We start from the raw sequence: 26215 nt of genomic DNA, 5'->3' as shown, positions 1-26215 counted from the left end.
AATCTTGCTTTCATACAGATGTATGGATGGAGTCAACTTAGATGTTAGTTGGTGTAACATATAGAAGGCTTCCCTGCTGGCTCAGGGGTAAAGAACCCGCCCGCCAATGCAGGAGATGCAGGTTCAATCCCTGGGTCAGGACAACCCCCTGGAGGAGGAAATGGCAACCCACTCCAGTATTCTTGCCTGGGAAATCTCATGGACAGAGGAGCCCGGTAGGTTACAGTCTTTCAGTTCAGTTCAGTTCAGTCACTCAGTCGTGTCCAACTCTTTGTGACCCCATGAATCGCAGCACACCAGGCCTCCCTGTCCATCACCAACTCCCAGAGTTCACTCAAACTCATGTGCATCAAGTTGGTGATGCCATCCAGCCATCACATCCTCTGTCGTCCCCTTCTCCTCCTGCCCCCAATCCCTCCCAGCATCAGGGTCTTTTCCAATGAGTTAACTCTTCACATGAGGTGGCCAAAGTACTGGAGTTTCAGTCTGTGGGGTCACAAAAAGTCAGACATGACTTAGTGAGTAAATAACAACAAATTACATAAAGAACGGATGGACAACAGGTCCTACAATATAGCACAAGGAACTATATCCAATATCCTGTGATAAACTGTAAGGGGAAAGAATATTAAAAGAAAATGTATATACGTATGTGTAACTGAGTCACTTTGCTCTACAGAAGAAATTAACACAACATTAAAATCAATTGTACTTCCATCAAAAAAAAGAAACAGACACAGAGAACAAACGTGTTACCAGTGGGGAGAGGAAAACAGGGGTAGGAAAGATAGGGGTAGGCGATTAAGAGATAAAGCTATTAAGTATAAAATAAACAGTGCAAGGATATATTGTGCAACACAGGGAATATAGCCAGTATTTTATAGAGCTTTAAAAAGAACATAATTTTTAAAAATTGTTCATCACTATGTTGTATACGTGAAACTTTCATATTTCACATCAACCATGTTGCTGTTGTTCCGCCACTAAGTTGCGCTTGACACTTTACGACCCCACGGATGGCAGCATGCCAGGCTTCCCTGTCCTTCACTGTCTCCCAGAGTTTGCTCAGACTCATGTCCATTCAGTCAGTGATGCTATCTAACCATCTCATCCTCAATATACTATACTCAACTATACTCAATTTTAAAAGAAAAGTAGCAGTTGTTTTTTGAAAAAAAAAAAAAAATTCTCTTTAAACAATATTACTTATAAAAACTTTTTTTACTGTACTGACACATATTCAAATTATCAGATAAATGTTTCCTGTAGAATGTGGCCTGTACAGAAAAGTGACAGGGCCGTTAGTTCCGGGTTGGCCACGTGATGCAGGGCATCGTGGAGGGTCTATCAGGTTCAGCGGGGAGCTGAGGGTCAAAGGCCACTGCTGTCAGGCTAGGTTCTTTCTTCTTTCACCCAAGAAGTCATAGGTCTGCTCGGAAATGTCGAAAGGTTCATGGACCCCCTCTGGCGACAGCAGAACCTGGAGGGCGCCCTCATTTTCCTGGTTTTGCTTGAGGAAGTCGGCGATGCCCTTCCACCGGGCAGCCTCAGTCTCCTCCTCTGCCCATCGAGACGGGGGCAGGAGCGCAGAGTGGAGCAGGGGGAGCACGCAGTCGTGGTAAACCAGCAGGAACACCGCCTTCAGGAGCTCCCTGTCTCCCTGGGAAAACACCCACAGCAGCAGTCACTGCGAGCGGACCCAGGCCGTTACTTCTCAAGCGTTGCATTCTAGGGATTCTGCAAACTAGAAGCCGTCGAGGGAGGGGGTGGGATGGAGGTGCCAGGGATGCCTGGCAGGTAACGGGCTCTGAACCAGCTGTTCAGTCAGGACGTGGACACAGCAGGAGTCACCTCGGGGACAAACGAGAGGTTCTCTCTGAGGGTCTGAGAGGGACTCCTTGAAGCCAGGGCGCCCACCGAGCTCCACTGAGGATCTCGCACATTCCATCAAGGAGACTGGGGCACTGGAGTCTAATTCTGGGGACAAGGGTGCGGTTCCAGGGAAGACACAGTGCAAAGCCAGCTGGAGCACTGAATCAGCTGAGGGTGTTACAGGAGAAGGGCAGCAAGGGCCCTGCCTGAAATCCAGAGAAGGAGCCCAAGGAGTAAAGGGTGTGTCGTCAACCCCACCTCCCCCGGAACAGGAGCCAGATGGCATCCCAAGGGCAGGCAGCCCAGCTCCACAGCTCAGGTGGGCACTGCAGGGAGGCAGGCGGTTTGCATTGAGATACGACCCCTCCAGGGGAGCTGGAGAGGCTGCTTCTGCAGGCCCGAGGCCCAGCACCTGTCCACTACCGACCAAGAGCAGCATTAAAGCTGCCAATCTGGGTGGAATGGAAGCTCAAATGAGGATACAGTATATACACCTTTTTTTCCTTTCAATTCTTAGTGTCTTTCTTTGTTCTCCCGTGTTCCTTGAGGAAACAGTCCAAAAACCATGGACCGTGGGCCCCGTGCAGCCCACCTCCATCTCTTTTTATAAACAGTCTCGTAGAACCAGCCCTACTCGGGTGTTTCATACCGCCTGCAGCTGCCCTGCATTACAAAGGCAGAGCTGGGTATTTGAGACAGAGAGCATGTGGCCCGCAAAGCCAAAAATATTCACTCTCTGGCCCTTTACCAAAAAGGCTGTCAGTCGTGGACTGGAGAAGTCAAGCCGCTGCACACAGATCGCTGCAAGTCAGTCTGGTAACGACACGCGCGGGGCCACTGATGCACGGTCACGCGCGCTCCCAGTGTGAGGTGCAGCGTATGCCGATTTTCCTTACTTCTCCGCACCTGATGTGGACTTTGAGAGCTAGGGATTTTTTTTGTTTTTTTAAATGAGAGTAATTTGATAGGCAGCTGGAACATTTTGGCTTAGGAACTTCCCCTCAATTCAATAAAACTCAGTGGTCTGACTCTCTCGGTAAATGTCACATTGTACTTGAAAATACATGGGTTATTTTCAAAGATTTTTGGTATTGATTTCTAATATAATTCCACAGTTAGAAACATAAGAGAACAGAGTCTGTATGATTTCAATACCTTAAGACCATCAAATTTTTGTACTTGCTTTATGTCTCTGGATATGTTCCAGTGTCTCCTATAGTCTATGGGAAGCTGAACAGAATTTGTAGCCTACTGTTGTGGGAAAATTGTATACCTCTTAATTACGGTGAATTGGTTCATGGTGTTTTTCAGGTCTACTATATCCTTCTACTTTCCTGCATATTCATTCTATGAATTTTTGAGAGCTTGATATTGAAAACACCAACTAAAAATCTTAATTTATCTACTTAAAAAAATAACTGTAATATACAGTGAAATTGTATGTAACTTTGCTCTATATTTCCAAGTTTCCTGTAAATGTGTTATCACACTTTCATAATTTAAAAAATAAAAAAGAAACAGGAAAAAAAAATCTCCCCAAGGAACATGGGAGAAGATAAAGACACTAAAAACTGAAAGGAAAAAAAAAAGTGTGTCTGAAATAACTGTGTTGATCAAGTATTTTTTTTAATGCTTAGAATCGATCACCTGTGCCCTTCTTCGAAGGAGTCTTTGGAACCATAATAACATGGTTGAATTGTCAACAGGGATTATGAGCATGGCTACTCCAGCTCAAGAAGACGTGTGATTAGGCCGTGTAGTGAACACGGAGCACGGAACGGTGAAGTTCGGGGCGGACCGTCACGTTACCTTCTCTGATCTTTTTAACGTACTCTCTTTCTCAGCCCAGGAACTCTAAAAAGCAAACAGAAGTACTAGATTAACCTGAGTATTCACAGGTCTTTGCCACATCTCTGTAAGTAAGCTTAAATCAGGGTTAAACACGATGTATAGGTCCGGCACATGTAAGAAGTGGGTCTCTAGTGAGGCATCAAGTCCTAAGGACCCAGAACCAGATGGAGTAGGCGGGATGGATCAGCAAGCGATCCTTCACAAGCTACAAGTCAGAACTAACTTAACACGTTTCCCTGGTGGCTCAGTGATAACGAATACGCCTGCCAACACGGGAGTGCAGGAGACAGGGGTCCAATCCCTGCTGCGGGAGGATCCCACGTGCCCGGATCCACTGAGCCTGCGCACCACAGCTCCTGAGCCTGTGTCTGCAGCCCAGGAGCCGCAGCCACTGAAACCCGTGCACCCGGAGCCTGTGCTCAGCAGCAGAGCCGCCACTGCTGCGAGGAGCTCGGGCGTTAGAGGGTGCTGCAGTCAGAGAACAGCCCCTGCGCACTGCGGCTAGAGAAAAGCCCATGCAAGCACCCCGCCCAGCCAAAAATAAACAAATAGGCAAAATGGAAAACTAAGAACAGAATCGGTGAAACGCTAACACGTCCATACAAGCTGCACCAACGTAGCACTTGAACAGTAAGATATCATTAAGCTTTTAAGGTGAGACAGTCACGAAAACAGAAGACTCTGCCAAATACCACACTTTTGAACAACTGTATCTGCTGAGGTGAGGAAATGGCCAGGGAGAGACAGAATGAAGGGCAGGCTCCCCTGGGGGCTCAGACAGTAAAGAATCCCCTGCAGTGCAGGAGACCGGGGCTCCATCCCTGGGTCAGGAAGATCCCCTGGAGAAGGGAATGGCCACCCACTCCAGTATTCTTGCCTGGAGGATTCCATGGACTGAGGAGCCTGGCGGGCTACAGTCCACGGGGTCGCAAAGAGTCAGACACGACTGAGTGACTAACACTTTCACTTTCACTTGCAAGTATATATTTCTAATCTGTGCACAAGGTTTCAGAAAAGTGTCTTTAAAGAAATAAAACACCTGGAGTTCAACTAGCCCCATGAAAGGATGAAATGAAGACCTTCTGGGGCCCAGCAGGCCTCCATCATGACACATACTACCCACCCTGAGTGCATCCATTATGTCTGACTCCTCCAAGAGCCTGGGGAAGGTGGCCAGCACTGGATTACTAATTAAATCTGAAATGCAAAAGAACGGGAAGGATTTTATATAAGCTTCATCCAACGTAACTTACGGCAATAGACACACAAATATTCATTCAGATTGAAATTACTGTGCCAGATGATTTGCTGATTACACACTCTATCCACTTCAACCTCTTGGGGGGCTGGAAGCTGTCCCCTCCTCATCCCCACCTGTCTCCACATCCACACCCCGGGGGTTCTGAAATGAGTCTGGTATCAAGTAGAGCCTTCAGGATGGGAGTAAGGTGGCTCTGAACAGAGTAAGACTGGAAAATCCTGATTTTCTTTCTGTGTTTTTTTTTCCTACCTCCCTTTCCTCCTCATGACTGAAGTGTGGTGTGGTAAGAGGAATCTTCCAATTACAAGGCACCCATGCTCTTGGAAGGCTGAGCAGGAACCAGGAGGCACCAAGGTAAAGGTGGCAGAGGGCGGGCAGGTCAGGCCTGACTCCAGTTCCCCGTTGCTTGGGGAGGACCTCAGCCTGGGGCCAACAGACCGTGCTGGTGACGCTGAAAGGGCTCGGGAGATGGCCATGCGCCTACATACTATGCAGGAGAATACTGATATTTCACAGTCAATGAGGGTGCGTGCCAAGACGCACACCAGGAAGGGCACGCATGCCAGGAAGGACACGCCACAAACGGCCAGGGCGCTGGCTTCAACAATCTAGTGTTCTCAGTTGAGAAAAATCCTTCCTCTAGGTCTTACTAGGCTTATTCGGATGCTCAGATCCAAATAAAGTCAACAATTTTGAGTAGCCTTCTTACCTATTAAAAAACCTAATAAGCCTTATCCTCTTTAAGGCGTCATGTCATTCAGGAAGTTTTTCTAGAGGCACCGAAACAAATTCAAAGGCGTGTGGTGACCGAAAGGCTTAAACTGTGCCTCCTTCAGAGTTACAATTATTCCTTGAGGAATGCTGGTGCTTCTCTGAGTTCCATTTCTCCTTGCCTACCCAGGTAGTGCGTCTCCAGGAGAGAACGTGTGTCTAAGCGCGAACTCCGTTTGTCCACGAGTGCTAAGCCACCCTGGGGTTCTCTCTCCTTACTCTATTCCGGGCACACTGGCCTGCTTTCAATCTCAATTCCTCCAGTGTACTCAGCACTTTCTTGCCTTGGGTCTTCAGACGTGCTGGTCCTTCTAGCCAGAAGGGACCCAAGCCCACCCATGTCCCCTGTATGTCTCACTCCTGTCTCAGGCCTTGTCTTACATATTCCTTGCTTGGAAAAGCCTTCCTCCATCGCACACATTAATTCAGGTTTTCCTAGTGTACGCTCTTGTTGTGTATTTCCCTTCAGAACATTTAAGGTTAAAAAGGATTATTCACATAGTTTTGTGTTTGAAGTTTGTGGCTCCACCAGGATAAGGATGACAGTGCCCGTCTCATTCACGACAGGGCCCTGGTGCATAGTACCCACTCAATAAAGAATATCCAATAAAACGAAACGTTTTTAGAGGCAGTTCTTACAACACATGCCAATCTCTGACCAACTTCAATCATGTATGACAACTCACTGATTTTTTTTAAAGTTACTTTTTAACATTTTACTGGGGAAGAGTTTCAAGCTGACGGAAAAAGCTGCAATATAGAACCCTTGAATACCTCTCACTTGGTCTCACCAATTTTACTGATGTTTAAACTTCTTGCATTAAAACCAGTTATCTGGGGGTAATTTGTTCTCTTCCCAAAAAGAGGACGTGTATACCAAACACCCAGTAAAAACATTATTAAAGACATTAAGGGAAAGGTATGATTATATATGAAATCTGGATCTCAAGTCTCCAGAATTTAAGCTGTGAAAAGCGAATATGGCAAAGAACAGAACGCACACGGAACGCAGGGCGCACGCTGAGCAGGAGACTCGGCATATGAAGCCACTGGTGGCCCCTGGTGCTCTCCTGAATACTTCACCCCAGCTGTCACCATCAGAAGCAGAAGACACAGGCTGGCAGAGGCCACGTTCACTCAGGGCATGGGGCACTGTTACAAGGAGGGAAACGCCAAAGACGTCTCACCTGCACTGTTCAGGCTCATCCTGTCTTTCAGGAGAACATCTCCAAGGATCTGGCGATAAAATATCAACAAATGGACGCAGCACATGCTTCCGATTAATGTTTCTGGTAGTAGACTATTAAAGAAGAAAGAATAAATTGTTTAATGTACCCATTAAACAGTCCCCTATGATCCAACCTAGGGTGCTGAAGCTGAAGCTCCAATACTTTGGCCACCTGACACAAAGAACTGACTCATTGGAAAAGACCCTGATGCTGGGAAAGGTTGAAGGCAGGAGGAGAAGGGGAAGACAGAGGATGAGATGGTTGGAGGCATCACCAGGTTGATGGACATGAATTTGAGCAGGCTCTCGGAGTTGGTGATGGACAGGGAAGCCGGGTGTGCTGCAGTCCATGGGGTCCCAAAGAGTTGGACATGACTGAGCAACTAGATGTGACTGAACTGAACTGACTGTGCTTTTTAAATGTATATTCATCACTCTAATGAAGAGCACTGAGTTTGGCTTTATTGTTGAAAAAAATGTTAAGGAAAATGTCCTTAATGTTAAGTATAAGCTAATGTTATATAAATTAACTATAACATTAACTATAAGTTGGCCATGTTAAACTTCAAAAATCTTCTATTTTTATGTATATACTTTCAAGTCACAACTTCGAGTTACACTTTCTGTTCCATGTTTGCATATACATCCATGTCAAATGTCAAATAGAAAATAAGAGTCATCAATTAGAAAGAACGGGACTAGTCAGCTGCAAGTTTTAACAAAGCCATCTTGCCACCCCCACCCGATGTGATGAATGCAGAGGAAACATGAGTTCAGGCTTTTTACGGTGCTGGGTGGGACAGGGGAGGGTGCGACAGATCAGACCGAGTTCTCACTTAGCTACTTCCCAGCCATGCGCTTTGGAGTTAATTTTATCCTTGAGTTTTGGTTTCTTCATTTGTAGAATACAGACAGTCATGCCTGCATTTCAGGTTACTAAAAAGATTAAAATGAGGTAAATGTGGAAAGCTTAAGGGAATGCCTGGTACACAGTAAGTGTTCGAGAACAAAAAACTTTCAATATTGAAGGTAAGTTGATATCAGTTTATTTTTTCATTTTTTAAATTTTTATTTATTTATTTATTTTTTTGATATCAGTTTAAAATAGACCGTAAGAACTTTAGGATGTTGTATGTAATTTTCATAGCAACCACAAAGAAAAAAAATCTATACACAAAAGGTAATGAAAAGGGAATCAAAATGGATCACTGTGAAAAAGTCAGTTAAAAACAAAAGATGGCAGTAAGGGAGGAAATGAGGGACAAGAAGAAAAAACTTAAGGTGTACAGAAAATGGATAACAAAATGCAGTTGAGTCCTTCCCCATTAGCAATTACTTTAAATGTAAGTGGGTTAAACTCCTCAGTCCAGAGACACAGATTGGCAGAACAGATTTTTTTAAAAGCAAGATCCAACTGTATTCTACCTACAAGAGACCCACTTTAGATGTAAGGACATCCATAGGTTGAAAGTAAAAGGACAGTTAAAGATACTCCGTGCAAACAGTAAACAAAGAGAGAAGATACACTGCTCAGATATACTGATATCAGACAAAACAGACTTTAAAACCAAAAAGCTGTTACAAGAGACAATGAAAGATGTTATATGAAGGTAAGAGGGCCAATTCATTAAGAAAACATAGCAATTACAACCGTATACAATAAACATCAGAGCTCCTAGATATATGCCGTGACCACCGACAGGAGTGAAGAGAGAAAAAGACCCCAGTCACAGAGAAGACCTCAGGACTCCACCTCCAATAAGGGGCAGGACATGTCGCTGCAGGCGTGTCGGACTCTGTGAGACCTTGGGGACTGCAGCCTGCCAGGCTTCTCCTGCCTGGAGGACAGCCAGACAGATCAGTAGGGAAAGGGAGCCTGCACGCGCTGCAGACCGACTGTAACGGACAGGCTTGCGCAGAACACTGCTCGGTAGCAGAATACACATTTTCCTCAAGTGATCAAGGAACATTCTGCAAGACAGCCATATGCTGGGCACAAAATAAGTCCTAACAATTTAAAAGACAAATTATATAAAGTAGGCTTTCTTTTTTGCCTCCAAAGTATCTTTTCTGATCTCAATGGAATGAAGGCAGAAATCAACCGCAGAAGGAAAACTGGAAAATTCACAGCTATGTGGATATTAAACCTGGAGCCTGGGGCTTCTCTGCTGGTCCAGGGACTGAGAGTCTGTCTTGCAATGTAGGGAATGTGGGTTCAACGCCTGGTCAGGGAACTAAGACCCCACATGCCGAGGAGCTACTAAGCCCACGTGCCACAACTACTGGAGCCTGGGCCACAACTGGGGGGCCCACAGAGACCCCAGATGACAACGAAGATGCTGCAAGCATGACAGAGCCGAAGGGGCAATCTCAAAGCCAGACACCTGCTGCACACTAGGCTCTCAGTGGGGATATTGAGCACCGGAGGCAACCTTAGCAGACACTCAGGAAGACGTCCTGAGTCACTCCAAACATACATTTTCTAAGTGTTATTTTTAGAAACACACGAACTCTGTCACTAAGCATGAAGAATGACCATAGAAGAAATCTCAAAAACCTGGCCAACAATGTGCTCTCTTCAAAGGGGAAGACGTCTTTGAGCTAAGAAAAACCACTTCACGTTACAGAGCAGATCTTACTTTGAGAAATTAATCCTTTATTCTAATTTCTAGGATGAGAATTTTAGAAGGGAAAGTTAATCACACAGGTAACATCCAGGCTTCCAGCCAGTTGGAAGAGAACAGAATGAATATGACCCCCACGGGGAGTTTCACATAATTTAGATAAGAAATCTTGACCACTCCATAACCCTTGCATTTCTAGAAATCTCAAAAATGCAAGATAGATTCTCTTACCACACTTAAATTCACACACCACATTTGGCACACAGAGTCAGAAGTCATCTTTTCCCAACCCTGCTAAAATTCCGATCTTGTATATACCCGACCTAGATTTCAAGGACTGGCTGCAGAGGAACACGGCAGCTGCCTCGATGCCGCCACATGCCTTCTCGTTTTCACGCTGTGATTCCCAAGGCTTGTCCTGCCTCCCACCCTCTGCTCTGCGGCTCATGCGGGCAGCGTTTCAGATGCATGCCCAAACTCGTCTCATGCTGAAAAACAGCCATTAATTCTGCGAGGGGAAGGGGTGGAACCTTCCTTCCATTCTCCCCTCCCCTTCTCTCCCAGACCAGCCCGCTCCATCTGGCAGGCGCCGCAGCCAGCCTGTAGGAGAGGCCTTCAGCGCCCACTGTGTGGGCACTCCTTTCCTTCTGGCACCTCACCATGACACAAAGCAATGCTGCTGGCTCTTTATCAGAGTTTCCTTTAGGGAAATTCTTTGATTTTTCCCAAACCCAAGATGGCCAGAAAGCTCTAAGCTGAAGAAGTAAAGATATACCTTTCTGACCTCACACACAGACCAGCAGAAGTACAATAAACATGATAACAGGCCCCGGGCAAGTAACTTCCTGGTGCTTCCCTGGGGGCTCAGATGGTAAAGAATCTGCCTGCAGTGCAGGAGACCTGGGTTCGATCCCTGGGTCAGGAAGATCTGCTGGGGAAGGGAATGGCAATCCACTCCAGTATTCTTGCCTGCAGAACTCCATGGACAGAGGAGCCTGGTGGGCTACAGTCCATGGGGCTGCAGACAGTTGGATACGACTGAGCAACTAACACACACAAGTGACACTACTACTTCCTTTATTTTTAGCAACAACACAATGGAAGTAAAGGAGGAAAAAAAAGATAAGATACACCAAAAAGGCAAAGGAAAAAGAATTTATAGCAAGTTTATACCCAGGCACATAGTCTACTCCCATAGACCAGGGTTTCTCAGGATTCAGAACCCACGCACTGGGAGCCTGGGTCTAAATTTAGGGCTTTCCCTCATCAGGAGTTTAAAAACATGCCTTTGGTTTAGGATTTGACATGTACACATGGCTGTGTTTAAAATGGATAACCAACAAGGGCTTACTGTAAAAAAAAAATAAAAATTAAAAATTAATTAAAAAAATTAAAAGGCATAAAGCAGAGAGAGAGAGAAAAAGCATGCATTTGGTCAAATTGCATCAAGTTACATCCCATCAAAACACAGCTCCAGAATCAGAAAGCCAAGTCTTGGTGAAAGGCAAGGATCGGTTTGCTCCCTCTTTTGTCTCAGCTGAGGGTGTACACAATCTCGGCTGCCTCTGTAAAAGGAGAGCCAGGCCCAGGATTCCGGTGCCGCTTCTCTGCTCAAGAAAATGAGTCCCGGCCTTCTCCCCTGGCTCAGTGGTGAAGAACCCGCCTGCCAATGCGGGCAACATGGGTTCCGGGAGGATCCCACGTGCAGCGGGGCAGCTGAGCCTGGCTGCCACTACTGGGCTGTGCTCTAGAGCCCCGAAACCACATCTGCTGAGCCCACGCCCCAGAGCCCTTGCTCTGCAACAAGAAAAGCCATAGCAATGAGCAGCCCAGGCGCTGCGACTACAGAAGAGAAAGCCCGTGCTCAGCAAAGATGAGCCCGCGCGGCCAAACCCAGCCAAACAAACAGAAGGCGGGTCCACATCGGCTCACCTGCCCCTGACCCAGGGAACACTGCTGGCTGGTGAGAGGGCAGGAGGAAGCTGGCCCACGAGGCTCCCGGGGAAGCTGGGCACTGATGCAGATGATACCTGGGCTTCCTGCCCTTGGCTCTACCCACATTGCTGTATGACCCTTGGCGTACCCCAAAAGAGTCCCTGTCCTTTCTGTTTCAGGCAGAGAAATCTGACTGAACAAAGATGAAGGTGTTTTTTTTTTTTTTTTGCAGCATGTGGGACTAGTTCCCTGACCAAAGATAAACCTGTGCCTCCTGCAGCGGAAGTGTGGTGTCTCAACCACAGGACTGCCAGGCAAGTCTCAAAAGATGGAGTTCTTAAGCACCGGGCAGTGGGGACAGAGGTGGGATAGACTTTTGGAGCAGAGAAGGAGGTTGGCTATTGGCATTGTGTGTGTGTGTGTGTGTGTGTGTGTGTGCGCGCGCGCGCTCAGTCATGTTTGACTCTTTGCAAACCCATGGACTCCATCCGGCTCCTCTGTTCACGGAATTTTCCAGGCAAGAATACTGCAGTGGGTTGCCATGCCCTCCTCCAGGGCATCTTCCTGAGCCAGGGACAGAATCCACATCTCCAGCATCTCCTGCATGGCAGGCAGATTCTTTACTGCTCAGCCACTGGGGAAGCCCCATTGGTAACATTAATGCCTTCTTTTTCCACCCACTATGAGAGGCAGGTCAGGGAGAAGAGACTGAGTAGGGTTAGCCCCACCTCAAGGTCCACCTCCAGGGCGTACCTGAACCCAGCCTCTCACCTTGAACCCACAGCACAGCCCTTGAACCATAGCCCATGGCTCTGCAGCAAGGCCCGGGCCTCTGGCTTCTCCGTGCCCACGGCCTGTCTCTGGGACAGACTGCCTGAGGCCACAGTCTTACTGACAGGTCCCAAGGCCCACAGTGGACCCTACAAGGAGTGCACATTTCTGGATCCTGCAAGTCAGTCAGTCAGTAAGTTCAGTCGCTTAGTCGTGTCTGACTCTTTGTGACGCTGAACCACAGCACGCCAGGCTTCCCTGTCCATCACCAGCTCCCGGAGTTCACTTAAACGGATGTCCATTGAGCCAGTGATGCCATCCAACCATCTCATCCTCTGTTGTCCCCTTCTCCTCCTGCCTCCAATCCCTCCCAGAATCAGGCTCTTTTCAAATGAATCAGCTCTTCACATCAGGCGGCCAAAGTATTGGATTTAAGCTTCAGCATCAGTCCTTCCAATGAATATTCAGGACTGATTTCCTTTAGGATGGACTGGTTGGATCTCCTTGCAGTCCAAGGGACTCTCAAGAGTCTTCTCCAACACCACAGTTCAAAAGCATCAATTCTTCGGTGCTCAGCTTTCTTTATAGTCCAACTCTCACATCCATACATGACTACTGGAAAAACCACAGCCTTGACTAGATGGACCTTTGTTGGCAAAGTAATGTCTCTGCTTTTTAACATACAGTCTAGGTTGGTCGTAACTTTTTTTCCAAGGAGTAAGCATCTTTTAATTTCATGCTGCAATCACCATCTGCAGTAATTTTGGAGTGCAAAAAAGTAAAGTCTGACACTTGCCGGGAGCCAGCATGAGGAACTCCGCCCATGGCAAAGGTCATGAGGAAGGAGGCTTCGGCATACGCAAAGGCGGGATCGAGCCTCAGGAGACCCCCTGTTCCTGAGCATCTACCCCCCAAAAACCAGAGTGCCTACTTTACTATTTTATGCTCTCACCTACACCTCTGACTTTACGGGGGGCTGTTCCCCTCTGGTTCTCTCGGAGAAGGAGTAAACTTGCAGCTCCAGTCAATAAAAATTCCTGGGCGTGACAAGAGTGTTTCGACTTACGAACTCCTCTGAAGGTTACCTAGCCCGCCTGTACAGGTTCGTCCGGCCACATGTGATTGTTTACAGCCTCCCACCCGTGAGAGGCACGAGATGTTTTAGACTTACTAAAGGCAGATTCTTTTAGGAAGTTAGAAATTACTAGTATAGTGGGTTGATTAGGAATTATATTGGTGAAGGGTTTTTCATTTGTGGTGCCAATAATTGCTGCTAAGTCTCCATATTCCCTGCCCTGGGTGTGACAAGAGTGTCTCAGGTCAAACCTCTCTGCTGGCAGACTAGTTTGTGTGACATGATTATCCATACTCCTGCCACTATGCACATGATTGTTTGCTACCTCTCAACCATAAACAGCACAGAGAGTTTGGAGTATTTTGAAAATCTTAATTAGCATAGGGCTTTTCTCACTGTTGAGTCAATGATTGCCGCCAGGCCTCCATATCCTTAGGCACCTGGGAATATATTAATGTATTTGGAATACAGAAAAGGAAATATAGTAGTTTTTGATGTTAGCAATACTAGACTTTTTGAGTTAATGAATTTTCTCTTTTGTTATAGACCACTGTACTTTGTTATAAATCACTGTGTCCTTGCTATGTAAAAATGTAACTTTATCACTATCTTAAGACTAAATAGATCTTAAGGGGAACATTGGTGAAGGGTTTTCATTTACTGGGCCAATGTTTGCTGCTAAATCTCCATATTCCCTGCCCTTATAATGAATATAACTAGCATATAGGAGAAATAAGTATTAACCTTTAAGATTAGTCATGTTAACCTTAGGTTAAATAAATTCCTTTCTTAGTTGTAACCCACTACACCCTCACCCTATAGGAATGCAACTTTATCTGGTACCTTCAGAGGGTGGCGCCTGGTTTAAGAAAAAACACCCTTGGAAAAAATAATTTTTCTGGTTAACTGACCATTATCAGAAAGAAAGGGTCATAAAATATCAGCAGGCCTCATGGCCAGAAGATGATGTAAAACCCCTAAGACCTTTTTTTATACATTTATGTGAAGCACCTGATTTTGATAAAGGTCAGGACTGCTGACTCCTCTGTGACTTTAAAATTTCCATTTGTCTCTATGTGTAACAAAGGGTATATAAGCAAACCTGAAAATAAAGAAATCGGATCGGTTTCTGGAAAGACTGATTCCCCCGTGTCGTTCTTTCTTTCCCCTTCTGGCTGAATTCCCATCTGGAGCGTGGGTGCTCGCCACGTCTACTTACTTGCCCTGGCTTCTAAGATCCATGAGAGAGGGAGCCCAAGGCGGGGTACCCTCCGATATTCAAACGGGCGCTGGTGGCCCAATGTAGATAGTGCAAATTCCTTGTTTTGGAGTTTTATTGGTATCCCACGTAAACCAAGTTATTCAGCCTCTTTTTCTCCACTAATATTTCCTACTACACTATCCGTTTCTAATCTCTCTCTATATCTGTAATTAAATAAGTTTTTTCCTAGGACGCTGATTCCATCTCCCCTTCGAATTACCCTGGATCCACCGGGGCTGGACCCTGGCAGACACTATTTCCATTGTTTCTCCATCTATTTGCCATGAAGTGATGGGACCGAAGCCATGATCTTCGTTTACTGAACGTTGAGCTTTAAGCCAACTTTTTCACCCTCCTCTTTCACTTTCATCAAGAGGCTCTTTAGTTCTTCACTTTCTGCCATAAGGGTGGTGTCATCTGCATATCTGAGGTGATTGATCTTTCTCCCGGCAATCTTGATTCCAGCTTGAGCTTCATCCAGCCCAGCATTTCTCATGATATACTCTGCATATAAGTTAAATAAGCAGGGTGACAATATACAGCCTTGACGTACTCCTTTTCCTATTTGGAACCAGTCTGTTGTTCCATGTCCAGTTCTAACTGTTGCTTCCTGACCTGCATATAGGTTTCTCAAGGGGCAGGTCAGGTGGTCTGGTATTCCCATCTCTTTCAGGACTTTCCACAGTGTATTGTGATCCACACAGTCAAAGGCTTTGGCCTAGTCAATAAAGCAGAAATAGATGTTTTTCTGGAACTCTCTTGCTTTTTCCATGATCCAGCGGATGTTGGCAATTTGATCTCCAGTTCCTCTGCCTTTTCTAAAACCAGCTTGAACATCAGGAAGTTCACGGTTCAGGTATTGCTGAAGCCTGGCTTGGAGAATTTTAAGCATTACTTTACTAGCGTGTGAGATGAGTGCAATTGTGTGGTAGTTTGAGCATTATTTGGCATTGCCTTTCTTTGGGATTGGAATGAAAACTGACCTTTTCCAGTCCTGTGGCCACTGCTGAGTTTTCCAAATTTGCTGGCATATTGAGTGCAGCACCGTCCCAGCATCATCTTTTAGGATTTGAAATAGCTCAACTGGAATTCCATCACCTCCACTAGCTTTGTTCATAGTGATGCTTCCTAAGGCCCACTTGACTTCACATTCCAGGATGTCTGGCTCTAGGTGAGTGATCTCACCATTGTGATTATCTGGGTCATGAAGATCTTTTTTGTACAGTTCTTCTGTGTATTCTTGCCACCTCTTCTTAATATCTTCTGCAGTTAGGTCCATACCATTTCTGTCCTTTACTGAGCCCGTCTTTGCATGAAGTGTTCCCTTGGTATCTCTGATCCCTTGGTGTCCCGTGGATCCTCAAAGTGGAGCCCCGTTCACGATGGTCCTCAGGGCTCTCCCTGGGCTCTGAGAGGAGAGTGGCGTGCACACAGAGATGAGACAAGGGAGGCCAGGGACCACAGGTGGCAGGGCGGAGCTTTTACACCGGCAGGAAGACCTCTGCCTTGAAGTAACTTCACAAACGTTTTTTGGATGCCTACTATGTTCTGCAACCAACAAGGGCCTCTATTCCTGAGGTCAGGGCTGAGGGCTGGGGGCCCTTCTTTGAGAACCCAGTACACAGAAGAACATTATTGGCTTTGGGAGAATGGGCCCATTGATCTGACCACTGCTCACCCAGTCAGATTGATCTAGATTGTAAAGCATATCTCCAAGCCAGTATTTGAAGCCAAAGAAACACTATTAAAAGCTGTACTTGAAAGATATGCTTGGAAGTGCTTTAGACTCTGGAAAGCTTATCAACCAGAAAAGCAGCGGGTGGTTGAAGAAGTAGGAAGAATGAGGCTGAACAGGATTCTAGCTTTCCTTTTACAAAGACCGCTCCTATGTTCCTGCTTCTTTTTTTATCTTGAAAAATAAAAACTGTCCAAGAAAAGATTGGCCAGAAAGGGGGAGTTTATAGGCTCTATGGACATCCGGGGAGGCGGGCAGGGTGGGGGGCAGCCAAGAGTGAATACTACCCATGAGCACACAATTAATGGTTGTTGAAAGATTGAACTGTTAACACTATCATTATAAAACACATTTCAGTACTAGTGATAAGAGCCAGGGATATTTAAACTGGGAGCATGATCTCAGGCGAGGAAAGCAACCACTCACAGAGAGCTCCAAGTCTCCCTGAGCCTGGGCATCCCCAGCAGTCAGCGTCCCAGCGGGGCTGCCCGGCCGCCTCCGCCCCTGTTCGCGAGCCACGCGCTCCTGCCCGCCTCCTGTGCCGTGTCCTCCACAGCCCCACATCATCACAGGGCACCTCCTTCCAAACTTCAAAGCCCGATGTGAATTTCTCTGATCTTACCAGCTACTCAGCGCATCCTCATGACGGCGCTGCTATCTGCTATTGTATTTACATTTATCTGCACACATGATATTTACATTTATTTACACATATGACAATACTAAGGCTTCCCTGGTGGCTCGCACAGTAAAGCAATGCAGCAGACCCCGGTTCGATTCTTGGGTCAGGAAGATCCCCTGGAGAAGGCAATGGCAACCCACTCCAGCATTCTTGCTTGGGAAATCCCATGGACAGAGGAGCCTGGCTGGCTATACAGTTCACAGGGTCACAGAGTTGGACATGATTGATCCACTGAGTACACGTGCACATATGATAATAAGAGTAACAATTATTGTGATATTTATTGTGTATTACTGTGAGGCATGCACCATAAATACTAGGCAAATGCTTTATGTTTTCATTTCCTTAAACCCCATTAGAGCTTGATGGGCTTGATATCATTATGTCCATTTAAAAGACACAGACCTTGAGACCCTGAGAAAGGCGGTAAATGGCTTGTCCAGGAGACTCCTGGGTTGGACATGGGTAGACCTGGGATGCTACCCATGTAAAAGCTCCCTAAAGAAGACGCAAACTAGAGCCACCACGAGATACCACTGATCACTCATTAAAATGGGCAAAACAGAAAGAAACCAATCATACCAAATGCTGTCAAGAATACTGGAGTGATTGGAACTCTCATACCTTGCTGGAGAGAGTATAGAATAGCCTGGTCATACTGGAAAACAGTTTGCCAATTGCTCATCAAGTTAAGCAAAGGCCAGATGATCCAGTAATCTCACAAGAAAGGAAGATATAAGTCCACACACACACACACAAACTCTATGCAAATATTTAGAGCAGCTTTGTTCATGATTGCCCAAACCTAGAAACAACCCAAATGTCTCCGAACTGGTGAATAAATAAACACACTGTGTATATCCACCGAATGGAATCCTAGTTAGAACAAAAAGGAACAAACCACTGACACGTGGGGCTTCCCAGGTGGCTCAGTGGTAAAGAATCCTCCTGTCAATGCAGGAGGCGCAGGAGCCTGGGTTTGATCCCAGGGGATCTCCAAGATCCCCTAGAGAAGGCAATGGCAACCCACTCCAGTATTCTCGCCTGGAAAACCCCATGGACAGAGGAGCCCGGTGGGCTACAGACCATGGGGTCACCTGAGTCAGACACGACTTACCACCTGAGCACGCAGGCACACACTAACACACGCAACTGCATGGATGCATCTCCGTTATGCTATGCTAAATGAGGAAGCCAGACTCAAAAGGCTGTACCTTGTGTGACGCCATTAGCAGACCATTCCGGAAACGGTAGAACTGGGAGAAGAAAACTGATCACCTGTTGCCTGAGACCAGAGCCAGAGATCTGATTACAAAGGGGCATGAGTTCACTCTTCAGAGTGACAGAAATAGTCTTTATCTTGGTTGTCTGCTAGCTACATGACTGTATACACTTGTCACAACTCAAAGAACTTAAAGTAAAAGGGGCAAATTTTACTTGCGTGTAAATTATACCTCAATAAACCTGACATTTAAAAAAAGTTCCCCAGGGAATTTCCTGGCAATCCAGTCATTAGGACTCTGAGCTCTCACTGCTGAGGCCACGAGTTCAACCCCAGGTCTGGGAACTATGATCCCACGAGCCATGTGGTGTGGCCAAAAAAAAAAAAAAATTCATGATGATTTTTTTTAAAAAGTTCCCCAAAGTTCCCTAAGGGAAGGATCACGGATGATAAGCCCTGCTTAGTCAAAAGCTTCTATACTACTTTGGACCACGTCTACCATTTGTACTAACTGGTAAACTGAAGAGTAAGTTAATCTGAAATGTATTATTATTCCATTTCCCTACTGATCCTTGGCTGAAGAATCAGTGAGGGGAAAAAAAAAAAAAACAACAACTAACAAACAGTGACTGAGCAGGAAGAGAAGCTGGAAGCAGAGAAGGTCCATAAATGCTGAATGAGCCCAAGTTCCCCAGACAGGTAACAGCGGGTACTAACCTTAGCGTGTTCCGTGATCTTCTGTTCAAAGATCTCAGTTTGACTAGAAGTTGAGGCTGCCTCCTCATTGTCATCAACTGATGGAAAACACTACCATGTGCTTTTAAAAAAGAAAAAATAAATATCAAAACTTAGTGCTTAGGCAGTGAATGTGATAAAACAGTATTTTACATAAAATTTTATAATAAAAATAAGACAAAGTTTTTTCAGCACCAGGAGCGCTGAGCTGTATGAAAGGCAGCAGCTGCCCATACACCCTAAATGAACTAATGAAGTACGATATGCCCTAAAGACCTTCAGAGGTCTTACCTGATAGCTCAGCTGGTAAAGAATCTGCCTGCAATGCAGGAGACCCCAGTTCGATTCCTGGGTCAGGAAGATCCCCTGGAGAAGAGGTAGGCTACCCATTCCAGTATTCTTGGGCTTCCCTTGTGGCTCAGCTGGTAAAGAATCTGCCCGCAATGTGGGAGACCTGGGTTTGATCCCTGGGTTGGGAAGATCCCCTTGAGAAGGGAACACCTACCCTCTCCAGTATTCTGGCCTAGAGAATTCCATGGACTATGCAGTCCATGGGGTTGCAAAGACTGGGAAATAACTGAGCCACTTTCACTTTCATTTTCAAAGACCCTCAGAAGGTTCCCAACTGGCCAACCCCTGGAGCTGCCACGACAGCAGATTCTTAGCATCATTCTGCCAGATTACAGAGGAGAGGGGAGTCTGAAAAGCATCTCTGACTTCAAGCGGAACTAACTGTATCCCAGACCCCAGGACCTTCCTGTTCCAAGATGGTGGGGCTGGCATTGCTGCATGTCCTAAATCATGAAACAAGGAGACAGCTGTCTGAGGAGCCAGAGGGGAGTTTCAGATCTGCCAGGCTCTGAGATCCGAGAGGCAAGTACCATAAATGTTTGCCTGACTCTCCATGTTCCCATTATCTACCACATCGCCTGGTCAATGGACACATCGAGAGACGCTCAGTGCTTTTAGAGGGCAGCCTGGCATGTATCTCAGTGACCGAGCAAAAGGAAATCACTGAACTGGCCTGTTCCGTCAGTTCTGAGGCCGTGTGCTCAATGAAAAGGAACCAATACAGGGTCCTTATGCTTCCTAATCTCCCATGTTAAAGTCTCACACGTGCCACCGAGGAAATAGAAAGATTGAGATTTTCATATCAAATGACATATGTTTAAAAATGTGAATTCAGGTGAAAAGCGTTAGGCTTTTCAGACTGTAGCTGTCTTCTCTGATGCATCGTCTGCTTGTTTAATCTTTAAGGAAAGGGAAGAAAGCAACAGAAAGAGAGTGGTACCTCTCCTGGACACTGAAGGGTCCACTTCAACGCCTTTTTCATAGGGGGTGCCTCCGCTCAAGAAGAGCTTGTAAGTCCTACAAAAGAAAAGCACGGTGTGCATGCGGCGTTGCCACAGTGGAGGCGGCGGGGGAGCATCATTTCAGCACAAGCACATCCACAGACATCTTATTTACGCCTCATTCACTGGTGAATGAGGACGGAAGCTGGTATCCTTCCCTAGGGTTATCCTCGCAGTAAACTGAGTCTCCTTCTTAACTATGAACTATAGAAAATACATTTTCCACATTAAAGTGAGAAAGATTAACTGATGTCATTTTGAGACTTTAATGACTTGTGCCATTTAAATGTCTTTTTCAAAAGTTTTGAATCATCACTGGAAATAAAGCTATTATGAATTTATACTACTTTTAAAATGCAAAAGTAACATGTAGATTGTTGTAAAAACTTCAAATGACACAGAAACAATCAATAAAACCCCCAAAACTCCCTCCCTGTCCTTTCCCGCCTAGCTTGGTAAGCCCCTTGTCCTATCTTTTTCTGTACAAATTATTTTAAAACAAATTCATACACACAATAAATCTCAAACTGACACACATTTCCTTCTAAAGTTGCCTCTTTAACCCTGTGGCACTGCCTCCCCACTTCTGTCCCCAGAGACAACCTCCAGGAACAGTTTCCACAGGCACACAAGCATAGCGCTCCGTGAAAAGAAGGGGGGTCAGCACACACGTGGTTCCACACCTTGCCGGTTTCAGCTAATAACACACACTGGAGATGTTTCTGCATCAATACCCAGGCCTCCATCTCATTTTAAAAAATAGTTTAAGACTTTAAGAAAGATTGGATAGATGCACTTTTCCCTCCCAGTAAGCACAACTAAAAACCCTGAACATTATTAAAAACAGAAAAACAAAAAACCCACAGGAAGCCTGGGCTTCTACATCTACAGGCAGTATTGGGTTAGGGGGTGAGGGGTGATAGGTGCCCGCCCCCTCCCACCAGAGTGCCATCAGGAGGACTTTTACCTCTGTTCTGTGGTAAGGTCACGCCCACCCCTGTGGGGTCAGTAGAGGAGGAAGGGGGCAGCATTATCTGAATTAAACCTCTGGGATAGGAACTATTATAATCCCATTTTAAAACTGGGGGATATTGAAGCTTGGAGACATTAAAGCACCCATTGACAGTTACACGGACAGAGTCCAGGCTATGGCCCTGAATTCTATCATTCCAAATCTAGGGTCTCCATCATCATCCTACTGACTGCCCATCTGCATCCCTTCTGTGAGTTTCTTGTTTATATCCTAGACTTAGACTTGTGTGTGTGCACCCACTTTCAAATTTGGATTCTCTTCTTCTTAGTTTTTGAGAGCTCTTCTTATATTAAAGATAATAATCTTGTGACTGTTAAATACTGGATATATTGCAAATACATTACAAACATTTGCTTTTGGTCTTAAATTTTAAATTTGTTTACAGTGGCTGCTGCTACAATTTCCACTTACCACCTATAGAAGAAAGGTGGAGTCACAGAGACCTGGGGACCCCTCACCTAGCTTTCCCACTCTTTAGTGAGAATTAGGCTCTATTTGGGGCTTCCCTAGTGGCTCAGCGGTAAAGAATTCATCTGCAATGAAGGAGACCTGGGTTCAAAACCTCAGTCAGGAAGAGGCCCTGGAGGAGGGCATGGTAACCCACTCCATGTTCCTGCCTGGAGAAGCCCACGGACAGAGGAGCCTGGTGGGCCACCGCCCACGGGGTCGCAGAGTCGGACAAGACAGAGGTGGACTGAGCAGGCTCCATCCCGGCACCGTGAAGTGTGCTAATACCACAGGGAACTGCTGAAGAAGCATTCTCAGCAGACGACTGGGGCAAACATCCTTAAAGTACCTTTGCTCTGTGCGTCATTCTCCCCCTCCTAGGATGAGATCATGTGCGCTGTTATCATATTAAGGTGAAAGTGAAAGTGTTAGTTGCTCAGTCATGTCTGACTCTTTTGCAAGACCGTGGACTGTAGCCTGCCAGGCTCCTCTGTCCAGGAGATTTCCCAGGCAAGAATACTGGAGTGGGTAGCCGTGCCCTCCTCCAGGGGATCTTCCTGACCCAGGGATTGAACCTGGGTCTCCTGCATTGCAGGCAGATTCTTTACCACTTGAGCCACCAGGGAGGCCCCCAAAAAACATTAAAATCAACATTAAGAAGCCCTCTCCCCTCAAGTTACTGAAATGTGAAACCTCTGGAAACCTGAGGTGTCTAGATTCTAAAAAATGAATTTCCACAAAATTATCCACTTGGAGGGAATATGTAAACCCAACTTACTTTGCTGGAATAGGAATTCCAGTGGCGTCAAAAAGTTTCAGAAACACCCAGCCACAGCTCAACTCTCCTCTTTCACCAGTGGACTAGAAAATAAAACTGGGTATGAACCTTCATGTCTGAATCAGTCAAACCTATAAGCACATACCAAGTTCTCCTAAAAGGAATAAAACCAGTATTTGCCTTTAGAACTAAAAGGTTCTTCACGAGAAAACAAAGGGAAAGCCGGGGAGGCCCGCTGGACTTGCAGGGCGGATGGTAAAGGCAGGGTGTCAGGTGAAGACCTTACCTTGTTAAGTCGCTCCTGAAAAACCCTAAGCCTGACACGAGGACGACTGCTGCTGTTGCTTCTTGAGTGATACAAATATGCTGGGAAATGATCCCAGATCACATCAACGCTACGTGCGAGCAGGGGGCTTTGGGCCTCAGTGAGAAATGGAATGAGTCAATTGAGTCACTGAAGGGGCTCCCTGCTCAGAACCTCACCCCCTGCCCCCGTCAGTCGTCAGAGGCCAGTGCATTCACCTGGGGGTCCCGCTCCTCGCTCCTGTCCTACACAGCAACACTCACGGATGAATGTGCCTTAAAGAAATGCAAGGGCAGGACCTCCCTGGTGGCGCAGCGAGAACCCGTCAGCCAACGCGGGGGCATGGGTTTGATCCCTGGTCCGGGAAGATTCCATATGCCACGGAGAAACTGAGCCCGTGCGCCCCCACCGCCGAGCCCAGGCGCTGCAGCTCCTGAGCCCGGGCTCCCCAACAAGAGGAGCCGCCCAGTGAGAGAGCGGTCAGCAAACGAGGAGCAGCCCCGCCCGCCACAACTACAGGAAGCCTGCCCGCAGCACCGGAGACCCAGCGCAGCCAGAAAGAAACAATGAGTGAGTAAGGTTTTAAAAAAGAAATGGAAGGACAGCGTAACACCATTAATGGAATCTAACAGCCGGCTCTCTGGGTTACCATGAAGCCGAGCACACATTCCACACCTGTGAAGCTGTTATTGAAAAATGGAAACATGTTGCCGCAGACCCGCATCCACTGATTCAAGAGTTTATGTGATGTAAGTTGATCCAAGTTTCTGATGTCCCTTTAATAAAATGACCTCTCTGCCAGGTCCTTTCATTAGAACCCCCATTTACAAGGTTAAGGGCACTCTGACCCTCAAGGACAGAGGTACAGCTCTGTGCTGGAAAGCCACTGAGCATCTATCACTTCCTGTAAAGTCCCATCTTTTTCAAATCTTCATTCTTGCAAAGCACTGGAGTTCACTCCAGCTAAAAATACAAAGAAAAAGACTTGCTTTAAACGCTGCTGAAAAAGCAGCATCAGAAAAATAAAATTAGAATCACTGCCATTCCCATTCCTCAAGAGGTTAATATTCTATTACACAGAAAAATCTCAATTATTGTTACTAAGAACAGACATTTAAAAAAAACTTCCCTTTTGACTGATAATCAGAAAGCTTTATCTTTCAACTGACATACATTGCGAATATAAGAAATTCCAAGTTCAAATAATATTCCAAGATCTGGAGAGGAAGAATTGGATCTGATGAAACAGTCGCCATCAAGCAGGCAGGGCAAGATGCCAGTAACCTGAAACAACGCAGAAAACGGAGGTTACTAAGACACATGGAGAACGAAGCGGGGGAAAAACACCGAGGTCCTGCTGTCGGGCAGGGCGCCCGAGTCACTACCCTGTGATAAAGCATAACGGGAAAGAGTGTGAGAAAGACTGAACTAGTTGCTCTGCTGTACAGCAGTAACCGGTACACACTGTAAATCAACTGCACTTCAATAAAATAAACTTTTTTAAAATGGCAGGACAGTTCAGCTCCATCATCTGCACCATAATAAAGGTCTTTTTTCTTGTAAGATCTTTAAAAAATGTAGACCACTTTGAAAGTCTTTATTGAATTTGTTACAATATAGCTTATGTTCTGTTTTGCTTCTCTGGTTGCAAGACCTGTGGGGTCCTAGCCCCCTGACCAGGGATTGAACCCACAGCCCCCGCATTGCAAGGCCAAATCTCAACCACTGGACCATCAGCGAAGTCCTCAAGGTCTTTTAATGGAAACAAAGAGCAGATGGATTGGACTCATCTATACCAAAGGTTTGAAATTTTAAAATGTAATTTTTGTGCTAAAGAAATGTAATTTTGTACCTTTCCGTTCACTTACCCTTTGCTTAGAGAAGCTAATGCAAAACAAGCCCTGTCCCGAGGTCTTCGGAGGTGCTACAAACACAGTGTGATATGCGATAAGATTTTTGGAGGGGAGGGGGCATACTGCATGGCACGCGGGATCTTAGACCCCCAACCAGGGGTCAAACCTGTGCCCCTTGCAGTGGAAGCTTGGCGTTCTAACCACTGGACCACCAGGCAAGTTCCTGATGAGATATTTACATTAACCACTGTCCTTTGCAGACAGGACTAATATAACCTCCACACACACGTGCCCAGCTTCCCTGAGGCAGGCCTCGGGAATTTTCCTTTCCTTTCACTCTCCCTGGACCACAACATCCCTCTTCCTTGCCGATAAAATCCCACACATCCTACAAGATCAGTTTCTCTTCTATAAAGCCTGCTTCTCCATGGTTCCACAGTACTAGGAGCCCCACAACCATTACACTCTGCCTACGTCATAGCTGCCAATAGCACCCACTGCACGGAGTGACTCTAAGGATTCAATGGGAAGACGCACCTAGCGGCTGCCTCGGTGCCCAGCACACGGTCAGAGCTCCACACACAGAGGATATTGGTGCTGTACATGTGTCTGTCTCTTCTGCACCAACACAGAAGCTCCCACAGTGTCCAGGAAGCATGCCTCACACCTAAACGACAGACGGTTAATTTCACTCACAAAGGAACCTATACATACTAGTTATCCCTTCCATCAGTTCATCTTTATATCCAGGAGAACATTAGAAAAGTTGTTGGGCCAAAATGAATGCGGGAAGGATGCTTAAAAGACCAAACTGGAGGACTTCTCTGGTGGTGCAGAGGGTTAAGACTTCACCTTCCCATGCAGGGGGTGTGGGTTTAATCCTTGGTGGGGGAGCTCAGATCCACATGCCTCTCGACGAGAAACCAAAACAAAAAGCAGAAGCAATGTTGTCACGAATTCAATACAGACTTTAAAATGGTTCACATTAAAAAAAAAAAAAGATCCCACTGGACTTGGGGGGGTGGTGCTGTGGACAAGTGTGGACCTGTGCAGAGCCCACAGGTGAGGTGGCCGGGCTCCTCCCCGTGCTGTGCCCACGTGGTGAACCTCTGCCTTGCTGTGAGATCTCTTGATGCAACAGAAGTTTAATGAAGGGTTCTTGGGGTCAGTGACACAAGGGAGTGAACCGTGGGAAGGACGCAATGAAACTGGAGGTGGAAAAAAGTAAACAGAGCTATAGACAACTAATATTATTAAAAGAACATAAAGACAACTTCATCTCCCCGGCATCTATATGACACTGACTCAGTGGCTTGAAGCCACTTAACCTCATTCCTGTCTTTGTTTGTTTCAATCTTGACAGTCCCTGGATGTCAAGGGATGATCGGCTCCCTAGCCGTCACCCATGAGTTTATTTGAAGAAAG

The 26215-nt window shown here is 46.2% G+C and overlaps 1 protein-coding gene across 2 annotated transcripts in view; it reads right to left on the bottom strand.

Moving 5' to 3' along the window:
• The window catches only part of NPHP1 (nephrocystin 1), a 65306-nt gene continuing 40277 nt past the window's right edge, over positions 1187 to 26215 (bottom strand). For both annotated transcript variants that reach the window (XM_018054817.1, XM_018054818.1), the window contains exons 13-20: positions 24111 to 24221; positions 22634 to 22716; positions 20315 to 20391; positions 19006 to 19105; positions 6943 to 7055; positions 4847 to 4920; positions 3682 to 3726; positions 1187 to 1660 (exon numbers count right to left, since the gene is read on the bottom strand). In XM_018054817.1, the coding sequence (XP_017910306.1) occupies positions 1388 to 1660; positions 3682 to 3726; positions 4847 to 4920; positions 6943 to 7055; positions 19006 to 19105; positions 20315 to 20391; positions 22634 to 22716; positions 24111 to 24221 (876 nt within the window). In that variant the 3' untranslated portion in view covers positions 1187 to 1387. The remainder of the gene's footprint in view (positions 1661 to 3681; positions 3727 to 4846; positions 4921 to 6942; positions 7056 to 19005; positions 19106 to 20314; positions 20392 to 22633; positions 22717 to 24110; positions 24222 to 26215) is intronic.

The sequence above is a fragment of the Capra hircus genome, chromosome 11 (genome assembly GCF_001704415.2).
Source record: "Capra hircus breed San Clemente chromosome 11, ASM170441v1, whole genome shotgun sequence".
Lineage (NCBI taxonomy): Eukaryota > Metazoa > Chordata > Mammalia > Artiodactyla > Bovidae > Capra > Capra hircus.
This window is presented reverse-complemented; position numbering and strand designations above follow the sequence as displayed.